Below are 17970 nucleotides of genomic sequence, written 5' to 3'. Positions count from 1 at the left end.
GTGTACCCCAGCTCCATCACGGTGTACCCCAGCTCAATCTCAGTGTCCCCCAGCTCCAACTTCATCTCAGGGATACCAGCAGCACCACCATCTCGGTGTACCCCAGCTCCATCTCCATCTCAGGAACCCCAACTCCATCTCCATCTCAGGGACACCAGCACCATCTCCATCTTGGTGTACCCCAGCCCCATCTCTGGGACCCCAGCTCCACCTCCATCTCAGTGTACCTCAGCCCCATCTCAGTGTACCCCAGCTCCATCTCCATCTCAGTGTACCCCAGCCCCATCTCAGTGTACCCCAGCTCCATCTCAGTGTACCCGAGCTCCACCTCAGGGACCCTAGCTCCACCTCCATGTACTCCAGCTCCATCCCAGTGTACCACACCTCCATCTCGGTGTATCCCAGCTCCATCTCCATCTCAGGGACCCCAACCCCATCTCAGTCTACCCTAGCTCCATCTCCATGTACCCCAGCTCCATCTCCATCTCAGTGTACCCCAGCCCCATCTCAGTGTACCCCAGCCCCATCTCAGTGTACCCCAGCCCCATCTCAGTGTACCCCAGCTCCATTTCCATCCCAGTGTACCCCACCTCCATCTCGGTGTATCCCAGCTCCATCTCCATCTCAGGGACCCCAGCCCCATCTCAGTCTACCCTAGCTCCATCTCCATGTACCCCAGTTCCATCTCGGTGTACCCCAGCTCCAGCCCCATCTCGGTGTACCCCAGCTCAACCTCGGTGTACCCCAACTCCATCTCCAGGACCCCAGCTAGATCTCCATCTCAGTGTACCCGAGCTCCACCTCAGGGACCCAGGCTCCACCTCCATGTACTCCAGCTCCATCCCAGTGTACCCCACCTCCATCTCCATGTACCCCAGCTCCATCTCGATCTCAGTGTACTCCAGCTCCATCTTGGTGTACCCCAGCTCCATCTCCATCTCAGTGTACCCCAGCTCAACCTCGGTGTACCCCAACTCCATCTCCAGGACCCCAGCTAGATCTCCTTCTCAGTGTACCCGAGCTCCACCTCAGGGACCCTAGCTCCACCTCCATGTACTCCAGCTCCATCCCAGTGTACCCCACCTCCATCTCGGTGTATCCCAGCTCCATCTCCATCTCAGGGACCCCAGCCCCATCTCAGTCTACCCTAGCTCCATGTCCATGTACCCCAGTTCCATCTCGGTGTACCCCAGCTCCATCACCATCTCGGTGTACCCCAGCTCCATCACCATCTCAGTGTACCCCAGCTCCATCTCAATGTACCCCATGTCCATCTCCATCTCGGTGTACCCCTGCTCCATCTCTGTGTACCCCATCTCCATCCCAGGGACCCCAGCTCCATCTCCATCTCCATGTGCCCCAGCTCCATCTCCATCTCACGGACCCCAGCTCTATCGCCATCTCGGTGTACCCCATTTTCATCTCCATCTCAAGGACAGCGGCTCCACCTCCATCTCGGTGTACCCCAGCTCCATCTCCATCTCTGGGACCTCAGCTCCATCTCAATGTACCCCAGCTGCAGCTCCATCTCAGGAATCCCATCTCCCGCCCAGGAACCCCAGCCCAATCTCGATGTACCCCAGCTCCATCTCAGGAACCCCAGCTCCATCTCCATCTCAGTGTATCCTGGCTCCATCACGGTGTACCCCAGCTCCATCTCCATCTCAGGAACCCCAACTCCATCTCAGTGTACTCCAGCTCCATCTCAGGAACCCCAACTCCATCTCCATCTCAGTGTACCCGAGCTCCACCTCAGGGACCCAAGCTCCACCTCCATGTACTCCAGCTCCATCCCAGTGTACCCCACCTCCATCTCGGTGTATCCCAGCTCCATCTCAGTCTACCCTAGCTCCATCTCCATGTACCCCAGTTCCATCTCGGTGTACCCCAGCTCCAGCCCCATCTCGGTGTACCCCAGCTCCAGCTCTATCTCGGTGTCCCCCAGCTCAATCTCAGTGTCCCCCAGCACCATCTCCATCTCAGAAATACCAGCAGCACCGCCATCTCGGTGTACCCCAGCTCCATCTCCGGAACCCCAACTCCATCTCAGTGTACCCCAGCTCCATCTCGGTGTATCCCAGCTCCATCTCCATCTCAGGGACCCCAGCCCCATCTCAGTCTACCCTAGCTCCATCTCCATGTACCCCAGTTCCATCTCGATGTATACCCCAGCTCCAGCCCCATCTCGGTGTACCCCAGCTCAACCTCGGTGTACCCCAACTCCATCTCCAGGACCCCAGCTAGATCTCCTTCTCAGTGTACCCGAGCTCCACCTCAGGGACCCAGGCTCCACCTCCATGTACTCCAGCTCCATCCCAGTGTACCCCACCTCCACCTCCATGTACCCCAGCTCCATCTCGATCTCAGTGTACCCCAGCTCCATCTCGATCTCAGTGTACTCCAGCTCCATCTTGGTGTACCCCAGCTCCATCTCCATCTCAGGGACCCCAGCTCCATCTCCATCTCAGGGACCCCAGCTCAATCTCAGTGTCCCCCAGCACCATCTCCATCTCAGAAATACCAGCAGCACCGCCATCTCGGTGTACCCCAGCTCCATCTCAGTGTACCCCAGCTCCATCTCCAGGACCCCAGCTAGATCTCCTTCTCAGTGTACCCGAGCTCCACCCCAGGGACCCGGGCTCCACCTCCATGTACTCCAGCTCCATCCCAGTGTACCCCACCTCCATCTCGGTGTATCCCAGCTCCATCTCCATCTCAGGGACCCCAGCCCCATCTCAGTCTACCCCAGCTCCATCTCCATGTACCCCAGTTCCATCTCGGTGTACCCCAGCTCCATCACCATCTCGGTGTACCCCAGCTCCATCACCATCTCAGTGTACCCCAGCTCCATCTCAATGTACCCCATGTCCATCTCCATCTCGGTGTACCCCTGCTCCATCTCTGTGTACCCCATCTCCATCCCAGGGACCCCAGCTCCATCTCCATCTCACGGACCCCAGCTCTATCGCCATCTCGGTGTACCCCATTTTCATCTCCATCTCAAGGACAGCGGCTCCACCTCCATCTCGGTGTACCCCAGCTCCATCTCCATCTCTGGGACCTCAGCTCCATCTCAATGTACCCCAGCTGCAGCTCCATCTCAGGAACCCCATCTCCCTCCCAGGAACCCCAGCCCAATCTCCATGTACCCCAGCTCCACCACGGTGTCCCCCAGCTCCAACTCCATCTCAGGGATACCAGCAGCACCGCCATCTCAGTGTACCCCAGCTCCATCTCCATCGCTGTGTACCACGGCTCCATCTCGGTGTACCCAACTCCATCTCCAGGACCCCAGCTAGATCTCCTTCTCAGTGTACCCTAGCTCCAGGGCTCCACCTCCATGTACTCCAGTTCCATCCCAGTGTACCCCACCTCCATCTCGGTGTATCCCAGCTCCATCTCCATCTCAGGGACCCCAGCCTCATCTCAGTCTACCCTAGCGCCCTCTCCGTGTACCCCAGCTCCATCTCAGGGACTCCAGCTCCACCTCCATCTCGGTGTACCCCAGCTCCATCACCATCTCTGGAACCTCAGCTCCATCTCAATGTACCCCAGCTGCAGCTCCATCTCAGGAATCCCATCTCCCGCCCAGGAACCCCAGCCCACTCTCGATGTACCTCAGCCCCATCTCCATCTCGGTGTAACCCAACTCCATCACAGTGTCCCCCAGCTCCATCTCCACCTCCATCTCGGTGTACCCAGCCCTATCTCCATCTCGGTGTAACCCAACTCCATCACAGTGTACCCCAGCCCCATCCCCATGTACCCCAGCCCCATCTCAGTGTACCCCAGCCCCATCTCAGTGTACCCCAGCCCCATCTCGGTGTACCCCAACTCCATCACAGTGTACCCCAGCCCCATCCCCATCTCTGGGACCCCAGCTCCATCTCCATGTACCCCAGCCCCATCTCGGTGTATCCCAGCCCCATCTCCATGTACCCCAGTGCCATCTCAGGGGCCCCAGCTCCATCTCCATCTCGGTGTACCCCAGCTCCATCTCGGTGTACCCCAGCTCCATCTCAGGGACCCCTGGTCCATCTCCATCTCAGGGTCCCCTTCCTGTCATGTGGCAGTGGTCTGACTTCAGTCTGGATGTTGAGGGGCTACATGGAGACACTGGGGCCTCAGACACATCATGGGGCTGGAGAGAGAGGGGAACAGTTGGATGAGCAGGTCAACAGTCCCAACCCAAGTACAGGCCAAAAGGTTGGAAACAGTTGGGGGGCGGACAGGGTGAGATGGAGCTCTCTCTCTCTCTCTCTCTCTATCCATCCATCTTACCCTCAACGTTCATATTCCAACTTTCTGTCCCTCTGAATCTCATCCTTTATCTCTCTCACTGACTCTCCATCTAGCTACCTCTCTTTCCTAATCTCTCCCACCATCTTTCTTCCTCTCTTTCATCTCCCACCATCTCTCACTCTCACTCTCTTTTCCTCACTCCCTCTCTCTCGTCAGTTCTCTCTCTATCTCGTCCTTTATCTTCCTCTGCCTCAGCCGTCACCTCCGTCCACCCCTCCCTCCAGGACTCGATCTCTCCCTCTCTCTCTCTCCTCGCCATCCTTCCCTCGTTCCCTTTCTTTCTCTGCGGCTCAGCACCACTCAGACGTTGTAAACAATGAACAAAATGGGTGAGGCTGGTGACAGGAAAGGGAGCAGACTGCAGGGGTGTCAGCCTAGTTTGTCTCCACCCCCCAAGGGGGGTGCGGGTGGTCACAGGCTTCACAAGGGAGGGGGGGGGGGGGGGGGGAGGGGGGGGGGGGGGGGGGGGGGGGGGGGGGGGGGGGAAGAGACAAAAACACATGGCCCCAGCCCTCCCTGCCCCAACACACACCATTCGGCCCATCAGCCAGCAGCATTCCCCCCCAGAGGTGCTGTCCCCCGGGAGGGAGCGTGGGGGATGGGGAAGAGGGGTGACAAATGTGGGGGGGTGGGTGGGGGTCATTAACACACACCGGGTCAGACGGCAGGGTCAAGGTTCAGGGACTGGACAGCACCCTCGGGAAAAGGCGAATCACAACACAAGCTGGGCAAGGGCAGGGGAGAGGTGACAGGTCAGAGGGGAAAGGGCGCGGCCGGAGGGGGGGCAGCCACGGGGAGGGGGTGACAGAATCAATAGTAGGTTTCACGTTCAACCCAACCTGGAAAAGATCAGAGACACAACAGGCCTGGGTTAGAACACAGCACGGCACCTCAACTCACACTCACTCACACCCCACACACTCACTCACACTCACACCCCCCCAGACACACTGACACTCTTACACACTCACACACACACAGAGACACACACACACAGTCTCACATTAACACACTCACATTCACACTCTCTCACATACACTCACACACAAATACTCTCACACACACTCACATGGGTACAGAGTCTCTCTCACACACACACAGACTCACACACACACACACACAGACACATCCACTCACCCACACACACCCAATCTCTCACTCACTCGCACACACACCTACATTCACACTCACACATTCACACACACCTGGGGACAGAGTCTCTCTCTCTTTCTCTCTCACACACACACACACACACACACACACACACCCCTACACACACTCACACACACCCAGGGACAGGGTCTCTCTCTCTCACACACACACAGACACACACCCACACACGGGTACAGAGTCTCTCACACACACATAGACACAGACACACACACAGACACACACCCACACACACCCACACACACCCCACACGCACTCAGACACACACACGGGTACAGAGTGTCTCTCACATAGACACAGACACACACAGACAGAGACACCCATAGACACGCACACAGACACACACACACACACAGGCACACACACACCCCAACCACACACACCCGCACCCACAGACATACACAGACACACACCCCAAACAGACACATTCAGACACTCTCAGTCTTACACACTCTCACACACTCACACAGTATCTCACATACACTCTCTCACATACACACACACTCACACATATATATACACACACACACACACTCACAGACACTCTCATACACACTCACACACAGACAGACACACACACAGACACCCCCCCACACACAGATACTCACACTCTTACACACTCTCACACACATACACACAGACACACTGAGACACACACACACACACACACACACACACACAGTCTCACATTAACACACTCTCACATTCACTCACACACACACACACACAAATACTCACACTCTCACACCAATACACACACACACCCCACACCCCCACACACACACACACACACAAACACATGGGTACAGAGTCTCTCTCACACACACACAGACACTCTCACACACTGACACGCACTCACTCACACTCACACACACACACCCCCTACACACACACTGACACATACATACACACACACACACACCCAATCTCTCACTCACTCACACACACACCTACATTCACACACACACACACCCGGGGACAGAGTCTCTCTCTCACACACACAGACACAGGCACACACACACACAGACAGACACACGCACTCAGACACACACGGGTACAGAGTCTCTCTCACACAGACACAGACACACACCCACACACGGGTACAGAGTCTCTCACACACACACATAGACACACACCCACACACACCCCACACGCACTCAGACACACACACGGGTACAGAGTCTCTCTCACACAGACACAGACACACACATACACACACTCACTCACAGACACTCTTATACACACTCACACACATATACACACTCACTCACACACATACACTCACAGAAACTCTCACACAGACACATACACACACACTCACTGACACTCTCGCACACTCTCACACACATACACCCACTCACATACACACACCCACACACACACCCACCCACACACTCTCACACACGCACAGACACAGACGCACACACACGCACACAGACACCCACACACACCCCAACCACACACACCTGCCCCCACACACATACTTAACACTCTCACAGACACTCTCATACACACTCACACACACACAGTATCTCACATACACACACACTCACACACACACAGACACACCCCCACACACACACTCAGACACTCACACTCAGACACACTCACACTCTCAAACACACATTCACAGACACTCTCATACACATAGACACTCTCTCAGACACACACACATACACACTCCCTCTCTCACACACACTCACACACAACACACACACGCATACACACTCTCACTCACAAACACACACACAAACACACACCCACTCACGCACACACATACACTCACAGAAACCCTCCCACACTGACACACACACACACACACACACACTCACTGACACTCTCGCACACACACACTCACTCACCCACCCTCTCACACACACACACCCACCCACACACACACACACCTGGGGACAGAGTCTCACTCTCATACACACACATACTCACTCACTCTCACACACTCACAATTACACCCTCCCACACACACAAACACTCAACACATATACAAACACTCACAGACACTCTCACACACACACACACACTCACTCTCACACACACACCCCCACTCACAGAAACTCTCACACACAGACACCCCCACACACTGACGCACACACACATACGCATACACACACTCACTGACACTCTCACACACACACCCACCCACACCCGGGGACAGTCTCGCTCTCTCGCTCAGTCACACACACACACCCGGGGACACGGTCTCTCCCTCTCTCTCACACACACTCACACAGGCACTCTCACACACACACACACACACCCACAGACACAACCCCACAGACGCACACACACACACATGCACAGACATACACAGGTACAGAGTCTCTCTCTCACACACACACAGTCCACACACAACCCCCACACACACCCCAACCACACACACCCGCACCCACACACACACACACACCCACACACACACACACACTCACACCCACACACACACCTGGGGACAGAGTCTCTCTCTCTCTCTCACACACACACACACTCCCACACACACAGACACATTCCATAGACGCACACACACCCCCCCCAACACACACACATCTCACACACTGACACACCCACACCGAGACACCCACAGACACAGACGCACACAGACACACACACATAGACACACACATACCCCTCCACACACACCCACACACAGACACACACCCCCCACACACTCTCACTCTTACACACACTCAGACACTCTCATACACACACACACCCCACACACAGACACACTCTCTCACATACACACACTCAGACACACACAAACACACACACACACAGTCTAAAATTCACACACAGACACTCAATCTCTCATTCACACTCTCTCACATACACTCACTCTCACACACACACACAAACACTCACACACATATACACACACTCACAGACACACGTACACACACACACACCCACTCATGCACACACATACACTCACAGAAACTCTCACACACACACACACTCACTGACACTCTCGCACACACACACCCACTCACCCACTCTCTCACACACACCCACTCTCTCACACACCCTTCCACACACACACCTGGGGACAGTGTCTCTCTCACACACACACACACACACACACACTCACACCCGGGGTCAGGGTCTCTCTCTCTCTCTCTCTCTCTCTTAAACACACACAGACCCACAGACACACCCCCACACACTCAGACACACACTCTCATACACACACACTCACAATTACACACTCCCACACACACACAAACACTCACAGACACTCTCTCTCTCTCACACACACACTCACAGACACTCTCATACACACTCACACATACACTCACTCACACACGCACCCCCACACACATGCACGCACACACACTCACATACCGACTCCCCCACACACTGACGCACACACACTCACACACACAGACCCACAGACTCACCCCCACACACATACACTCACATGCACACCCACACATTCAGACACACACACTCACTCTCATACACACACACTCACAATTACACACTCCCACACACACACAAACACTCACAGACACACTCTCTCTCACACACACACACACTCACAGACACTCACACGTACATCCACACACATGCACACACACTCACATACCGACTCCCCCACACACTGACGCACACACACATACGCACACACACTCACTGACACTCGCACACACTCACACACATACCCACACACCCACACACACAAACACTCACACACACTCAGACACTCTCACAGACACACACATACACACTCTCACTCTCACAGACACACACATACACACTCTCACTCTCACAGACACACACACCTACACACACCCACTCACGCGCACACATACACTCACAGGAACTCTCACACACTGACACACACACACACCCACTCTCACACTCACTCACACACACTCTCACACACCCAGCCCCACACACACCTGGGGACAGTCTCTCTCACACACACACCCCCCACACACCCCACACACCCACAGACACCCCCCCCCACACGCATTCACAGACACTCTCATACAAACTCACACACACTCACTCTCATACACACACACTCACAATTACACACTCCAAAACACACACAGTCACAGACACTTTCTCACACACACTCTCATACACACTCACACACACATGCACCCCCACGCACATCCACACACATGCACACACAAAGACTCACACACACACTCACAGAAACTCTCACACACCCCCCCACACATACTCATTGACACTCTCGCACACACACACACCCACTCTCACACTCACTGACACCCCCACGCACTGACACACACACATACTCGCACCCTCTCACTCACACACACCCACCCACCCACACACACACACCAACACAGACACACACCCGGGGACAGTCTCTCTCTCTCTCTCACACACACAGACACAGACACGGACACACCCCACAGATACACACCCAACACACACACCCACACACACACACGTACAGAGTCTCTCTCACACACATACAGACACAGACACGCACACACAGACACACCCCCACACACACTGACACACACACCCCACACACACTGACACACACCCACCCACCTGGGGACAGAGTCTCTCTCTCAAACACACAGACACACCCCCACAGACGCGCACACACACACACCCACATACCCACACACAGACGCACACCCCCCACACACACACCCCATACACACACGGGTACAGAATCTCTCTCACACACACAGACACACGCACGCACATAGACACACACACACACTTACTCACATACACACCCACTCACACAGAAAGACACACACACACTCTCTCACATACACACACACACACACTCCCACACACACACACTCACTGACACTCTCGCACACTCTCACACACACACACCCATACACACCCCACACACTCACAGACAGACACACACAGAGACGCACAGACACAGATGCACACAGGCACACACACACACACCCCTCCACACACACACACAGACGCACTCAGACACTCACAGTCTTACACACTCTCACACACACACTCACAGACACACACACACAGTATCTCACATACACACAAACACTGTCACACACATATATACACAGACACACACGCTCACAGACACTCTCATACACACACGCACACAGACACACCCCCACACACACACACTCTCACACTCACTCTCTCTCACACAAACTCTCACATACAGACACACACATTCTCACACACATACACACAGTCTAAAATTCACACACTCTCACATTCACACACACACACACACTCACTTACAATCTCTCACTCACACTCACACACGTGCACATACACACTCATACTCACACACAGACACACACTCTCACATACACACTCACTCTCGCACACTCAAACTCTCACACACACCCCCACACACGCACGCACTCACACACCCCCACACTCACTCACACACCCCCACTCACACTCACCCACCCACAGACACTCTCATATGCACTCACACACACACACTCACTCACTCTCATACACACACACTCACACTCACCCACCCACACCCCCACACACATTCACAGACACTCTCATATGCACTCACACACACACACTCACTCACTCTCATACACACACACACTCACAATTACACACTCCCACAACACTCACAGACAGTCTCTCACACACACTCACATATGCACCCCCATGCACATCCACACACATACACTCACCGAAACTCTCGCACACTACACACACACCCCCCCCACAAACACTCATTGACACTCTTGCACTCCCCCACTCTCTCTCTCACACACACACACACACACACACACCCACTCACACCCCCACGCACTGACACACACACACACACACACACACACACACCAACACGCATACACCCGGGGACAGTCTCTCTCTCACACGGACACACTCACACAGACACACCCACACCACACAGACACAGACACGGACACACCCCACAGATGCACACACAGACTCCCCCCCACACACACACACAGACTCTCACTCTCACGCACACACATGCATACCCACACACACACGGGTACAGAGTCTCTCTCACACACACAGACACAGACACGCACACACACCCCCCCACACCGACACACACACACACACACACACACACCCACCTGGGGACAGAGTCTCTCTCTCTCTCAAACACACACACACACTCACACACCCCCACAGACGCACACACACACCCACATACCCACACACGCAGACACGCACTCTCACACACACCCACACACACAGACACATGCACACAGACACACGCACATAGACACACGCACGCACAGACACCCCCACCCCCACACACAGACACACACACACACACACAGACACCCCCACCCACAGACACATACACACACACACTCACAGTATCTCACATACACTCACACACAGACAGATATACACACACAGACATACACACCCACTCACACAGACAGACACACACAGACACATACACTCTCACACTTACACACAAACACTCACACATATACACACTCACACACCCACTGACAATCTCACACCCACTCACACACATACACCCACTCACACCAACACACACAGACACACACTCTTACACACACACACACCCACAGACATGCACACTCTCATACACACACACACACACTCAGACACACACACACTCGCACACACTCACAAACACACACACACACCCACTCACGCACACACATACACTCACAGAAACTCTCACACACTGATACACACTCACACGCCCACACACACACTCACTGACACTCTCACACACACCTACCCACACACACACACACACTCACTGACACTCTCACACACACACACAAACGCAGACACACTCACACACACTCACAGACACAGACACCCCCCCACAGATGCACACACACACACCCACAGACACCAACCCCCCACACAGACACACAACCCAACCCCACACACCCCCACGCACATACACACACACACACACGGGTACAGAGTCTCACACACACACACACACACACACACACACAAAGACACAGCACACACAGAAACACACACACCAACACACACACACACCCCTCCATACACCCCCACCCCCACACACACACAGAAACACACACACACATGGGTACAGATCTCTCTCACACACACACAGACAAAGACACACAGAGACACCGACAGACAGACAGACACACACACACACCCCCGGGGACAGAGTCTCTCTCACACACACACTCAGACACACAGATACACACACACACAGAGACACCCACAGACATGCCCACACCCCCACACAGACACACAGACACACAGACACACAGAGACTGTGATGTACCTCCTGGGTTTCTGCGAAGGATGAGTTTGCGAATTTCATCATAGACAAAGATCAGGAAACTGTAGGGGAAGGCACAGAACCACCAGTTTGGCCTGGAGGGGGATGGAGAGAATATCACATCAACCAGTCACTCACACAGGACCCAGCACCCCCACCCACTGCCCACTCCCCCACCCACTCACCCTCCCACAGCGCGGCACTCCCTCAGCACTGACCCTCCCACAGTGCCCACTCCCTCAGCACTGACTCTCCCACAGTGCCCACTCCCTCAGCACTGACCCACCCACAGTGCCCACTCCCTCTGCACTGACCCACCCACAGGGCCCACTCCCTCAGCACTGACTCTCCCACAGTGCCCACTCCCTCAGCACTGACCCTCCCACAGTGCCCACTCCCTCAGCACTGACCTTCCCGCAGTGCGGCACTCCCTCAGCACTGACCCTCCCACAGTGCCCACTCCCTCAGCACTGACCCTCCCACAGTGCCCACTCCCTCAGCACTGACCCTCCCAAAGTGCCCACTCCCTCAGCACTGACCCTCCCGCAGTGCGGCACTCCCTCAGCACTGACCCTCCCACAGTGCGGCACTCCCTCAGCACTGACCCTCCGAGTGTGAGTTGGAGTGCGAGTGAATCCTGACAGTATTAGAGTGGGCCCCAGCTGATCCCCTCCTTGAGCTCAGAGGGTTGGTCAGGAGAGATTGAATTCCAAGACTTACTTCAAGGGATACATCCTGAGGGCAACATCCATCCCAGGACAGTACGAGAGTAACGCAGCCAGTGCCGTCTCCTCAAACAGTCCGAAAATCAGGATCTTATTCCTGCAAGATGATGGGATATCCATGTGAGCAGGATGGGAAACTAGGTGTGCCATCCCTGTGCTGCCCAGCTCTCTCCCGACCTCGCCCCATCGCGGCTGGTGCCATGCAGTCAATGCCAATTCCCTCAGCGTTCCCCGAACCATGTTCCCTGGCTCTCGGCCGACAGCCGCAGCTCCACAATCGCACTTCGAAACCCTCCTTCAATGTCGCCAGAGTTTCTGTCTCTCCCACCCTTCGAGGCAGTCGGTTCCAGACTCCCCACCCCCCACCTCACATCGCCTCGAAACCTCCTGTCCTTCACCTCAATCCATGGCTCAGTGGTTAGCGTGGCTGCCTCACAGCGCCAGGGACCCAGCTTCGATGCCAGCCACTGGTGACTGACTGGGTGGGGTTTGCACATTCTCCCCGTGTCTGCGTGGCTCGCCTCTCGGTGCTCCTATTTCCTCTCACATTTCAAAGATGCGCAGGATACGGTGGATTGGCCATGGGAAATTACCCACAGTGCTCAGGGATGTGCAGGTTAGGGTGGATTGGCCATGGGAAATTACCCACAGTGCTCAGGACAGTGCGGCCCTCCCTCAGCACTGACCCTCCGACAGTGCGGCCCTCCCTCAGTAATTGTGAACTTACTTCATTCCCTGTTGGAAGATGGAGTTCCTCCTGGTCTTACAGATGACCAGGTCAGCCCACTGCACCACCACGATGCTGACAAAGAACGCTGTGTGACACGTGAACTCCACAATTTTCCGCTGTTCGTAGGTCTGTCAGGGGAGAGCAGGAGAGTTACCGACAGCAACAACTCAGGAGCACACGCCCTGAGATACAACACAGGGAGCTGGGAGCACCAGGGACTAACTGACTCAGTGTGGGGTACACCAGGGACAGGGACAGGGACAGGGACAGCACGGGGTTAGACACAGAGTAAAGCTCCCTCGACATTGTCCCCAATCAAACACTCCCAGAGACAGGGACAGCACAGGGTTAGACACAGAGTAACGCCCCCTCTAGCCTGATTGGTGTGCGTGAGTGAGGGTCGAGCAGTGGAGTATTGAGGGATTGGGGTAGTGAGGGAGTGGGGAGTGCGTGAGTGAGGGAGGAAGTGTGAGTGAGGGAGTGAGTGTGGGAATGGGGGAGTGGGATTGCGAGGCAGTGTGGGAGTGGCAGTGTAGAGAGTCTCTGGCCCTTACCCCCTGCTGCCTGTAGCTGTCCTCCAGGTCATTGTTGGTCCTGTCCTGACGGGGTGATGGAGTGAGGGAGTGGGGGAGTGACGGTGTGGAGAATCTCTGCCCCTTACCCATTGCTGCCCGTAGCTGTCCTCCAGGTCATTGATGGTCCTGTCATCCCAGTGCAGCCGGATCCCCACTAGCTCCTTCGGCAGGAAGCCATTCTCCGCCAGGATCACAAAGTAGGAAAAGAATCCTCCTAGCGCCTGGATCATCCCTGAAACAGAGACAGGTAGGCACACGGGAATTATCTTCACACTCTTCCTGGTGCTCCATCCCTCCTTGCATTCCTTACTCATTCACACTCTCTGTCCTCCATCTCCCTCTCTCCATCACTCCCACGATCCCTTCCTCCAACCCATCTCTCTCACGTCCTTCCTCTCCCGTCCCTTTGCTCTCGGCTTTGATACTGTCACCTTCCCTCCCTCCGTCCCCAAACTAACCCCCACTTCCAGCACACTCTGTTTCACTCTCTCCTCTGTTCACACGTTCCCTCGCTCCAAACTACTGCCTCCCTCCACAACCCTGTTCCCTCACACCGAGAGAGACCTGTTCATACCCAAACCCTACCCCAGGGTCACTCTCCATCCCCACACCCCGTCCCAGGGTCACTCTCTGTCCCCACACCCTGCCCCAGGGTCACTCTCCGTCCCCACACCCTGCCCCAGGGTCACTCTCTGTCCCCACACCCTGCCCCAGGGTCACTCTCTGTCCCCACACCCTGCCCCAGGGTCACTCTCTGTCCCCACACCCTACCCCAGGGTCACTCTCCATCCCCACACCCCGTCCCAGGGTCACTCTCCGTCCCCACACCCTGTCCCAGGGTCACTCTCCGTCCCCACACCCAGTCCCAGGGTCACTCTCCGTCCCCACACCCTGTCCCAGGGTCACTCTCCGTCCCCACACCCAGTCCCAGGGTCACTCTCCGTCCCCACACCCTGTCCCAGGGTCACTCTCCGTCCCCACACCCAGTCCCAGGGTCACTCTCCGTCCCCACACCCCGTCCCAGGGTCACTCTCTGTCCCCACACCCTGTCCCAGGGTCACTCTCTGTCCCCACACCCCGTCCCAGGGTCACTCTCTGTCCCCACACCCTGTCCCAGGGTCACTCTCTGTCCCCACACCCCGTCCCAGGGTCACTCTCTGTCCCCACACCCTGTCCCAGGGTCACTCTCTGTCCCCACACCCTGTCCCAGGGTCACTCTCTGCCCCCACATCCTACCCCAGGGTCACTCTCCGCCCCCACATCCTACCCCTGGGTCACTCTCCGTCCCCACACCCTACCCCTGGGTCACTCTCCGTCCCCACACCCTACCCCTGGGTCACTCTCCGTCCCCACACCCTACCCCTGGGTCACTCTCCGTCCCCACACCATACCCACGGTTACTCTCTGCCCGGTCAGTTGATTACTATCTCCCCACCCCCGGCCCCTCGCCAGCCCCGCCTCCGGCCCCTCGCCAGCCCCGCCCCCGGCCCCTCGCCAGCCCCACCCCCGGCCCCTCGCCAGCCCTGCCTCCGGGCCCTCGCCAGCCCCGCCCCCGGGCCCTCGCCAGCCCCGCCCCCGGCCCCTCGCCAGCCCTGCCCACTCACCGATCTGCCCGTAGGCGATGCTGATTAGCCTCTCATTGACCAATTTGTCCATTCGGGGATTTCGGGGTTGACGTTTCATGATGTCACTCTCTGCTGCTTCATAAGCCAATGAGATAGCTGGAACCTGAAAGACAAGTCACATGGCCAGCCAGGGCCATCAGTGATTGGCCCAGACCGAATGCTAATTTGATGGCTCTGACCAACATCTGCCCAGCAACAGGAAGGCCGAGAGACTGACATCAGAGAGAAAAGCCCTTCGGCCCATCGTGGTCAATCTCATAATACACGACCTGTTCCAATCCCAACTCCCACCACGTGGCCCATGACCTCAGCGTCACAAGGCCCACCTGAATCCGTCTCCAATGGGAAGATGGTTGTGAGTGAACTCTTCCCTAACACTTACACACCCAGGGCCCTGCACACTTTACAGCACACCCTCAGCACTGACCCTCCGACAGTGCCCACTCCCTCAGCACTGACCCTCCGACAGTGCCCACTCCCTCAGCACTGACCCTCCCATAGTGCGGCACTCCCTCAGCACTGACCCTCCCACAGTGCGGCACTCCCTCAGCACTGACCCTCCCACAGTGCCCACTCCCTCAGCACTGACCCTCCCACAGTGCGGCACTCCCTCAGCACTGACCCTCCCACAGTGCCCACTCCCTCAGCACTGACCCTCCAACAGAGCCCACTCCCTCAGCACTGACCCTCCGACAGTGCCCACTCCCTCAGCACTGACCCTCCGACAGTGCCCACACCCTCAGCACTGACCCTCCGACAGTGCGGCACTCCCTCAGCACTGACCCTCCGACAGTGCGGCACTCCCTCAGCACTGACCCTCCGACAGTGCGGCACTCCCTCAGCACTGACCCTCTGACAGTGCCCAATCCCTCAGCACTGACCCTCCGACAGTGCCCACTCCCTCAGCACTGACCCTCCGACAGTGCGGCCCTCCCTCAGCACTGACCCTCCGACAGTGCCCACTCCCTCAGCACTGACCCTCCCACAGTGCGGCGCTCCCTCAGCACTGACCCTCCGACAGTGCGGCGCTCCCTCAGCACTGACCCTCCCACAGTGCGGCGCTCCCTCAGTGGTCACTCACCATGTCAGTTCCCAGATCGATGCAGAGGATGGTGATAGTTCCCAGGGGCAGGGGGATGTTGGCCATGATAAATAGCAGGAAGGGGGTGATCTCGGGGATGTTGCTGGTCAGTGTGTATGCAATTGACTTCTTCAGATTATCAAAGATGAGGCGACCTGAGGGGAGACAGCAGTTTGTTCGTCAGGGAACAGCATTAAACACACAACCCAAACTGACAGGGAATGTACTCACTGTTACTGACCCACCGGGGGGACAGGGGGAGGGGGACAGGGGGAGAGAGAGAGAGAGAGAGAGAGAGAGAGAGAGAGGGGGGGCGAACAGGGAGAGACAGAGACAGAGACAGGGAGAGGGGGACAGGGAGAGAGACAGAGAGTGGGGATGAGAGAGGGACAGAGGGGGACAGGGACAGAGAGAGAGTCAGAGAGACGGGGGGGGAGAGAAAGGGACGGGTAGAGAGAGACGGGGAGGGGGGGGGTTAGAGAGAGAGAGAGAGAGAGGGAGAAA

At 56.4% G+C, this 17970-nt stretch overlaps 1 protein-coding gene across 1 annotated transcript in view; it reads right to left on the bottom strand.

The window, feature by feature from the left end:
- Positions 1 to 4825: 4825 nt before the first annotated feature.
- The window catches only part of LOC132833897 (sodium/potassium-transporting ATPase subunit alpha-3-like), a 14350-nt gene continuing 1205 nt past the window's right edge, over positions 4826 to 17970 (bottom strand). Inside the window, exons 2-8 of the mRNA XM_060852556.1 lie at positions 17467 to 17621; positions 16365 to 16488; positions 14847 to 14992; positions 14183 to 14313; positions 13451 to 13552; positions 12734 to 12825; positions 4826 to 5141 (exon numbers count right to left, since the gene is read on the bottom strand). Of these exons, the coding sequence (XP_060708539.1) occupies positions 5113 to 5141; positions 12734 to 12825; positions 13451 to 13552; positions 14183 to 14313; positions 14847 to 14992; positions 16365 to 16488; positions 17467 to 17621 (779 nt within the window). The 3' untranslated portion in view covers positions 4826 to 5112. The remainder of the gene's footprint in view (positions 5142 to 12733; positions 12826 to 13450; positions 13553 to 14182; positions 14314 to 14846; positions 14993 to 16364; positions 16489 to 17466; positions 17622 to 17970) is intronic.

This window comes from Hemiscyllium ocellatum, chromosome 38, assembly GCF_020745735.1.
Source record: "Hemiscyllium ocellatum isolate sHemOce1 chromosome 38, sHemOce1.pat.X.cur, whole genome shotgun sequence".
Lineage (NCBI taxonomy): Eukaryota > Metazoa > Chordata > Chondrichthyes > Orectolobiformes > Hemiscylliidae > Hemiscyllium > Hemiscyllium ocellatum.
The sequence above is the reverse complement of the archived record's forward strand: the minus strand, read 5'-3'. Positions and strand labels throughout refer to the sequence as shown.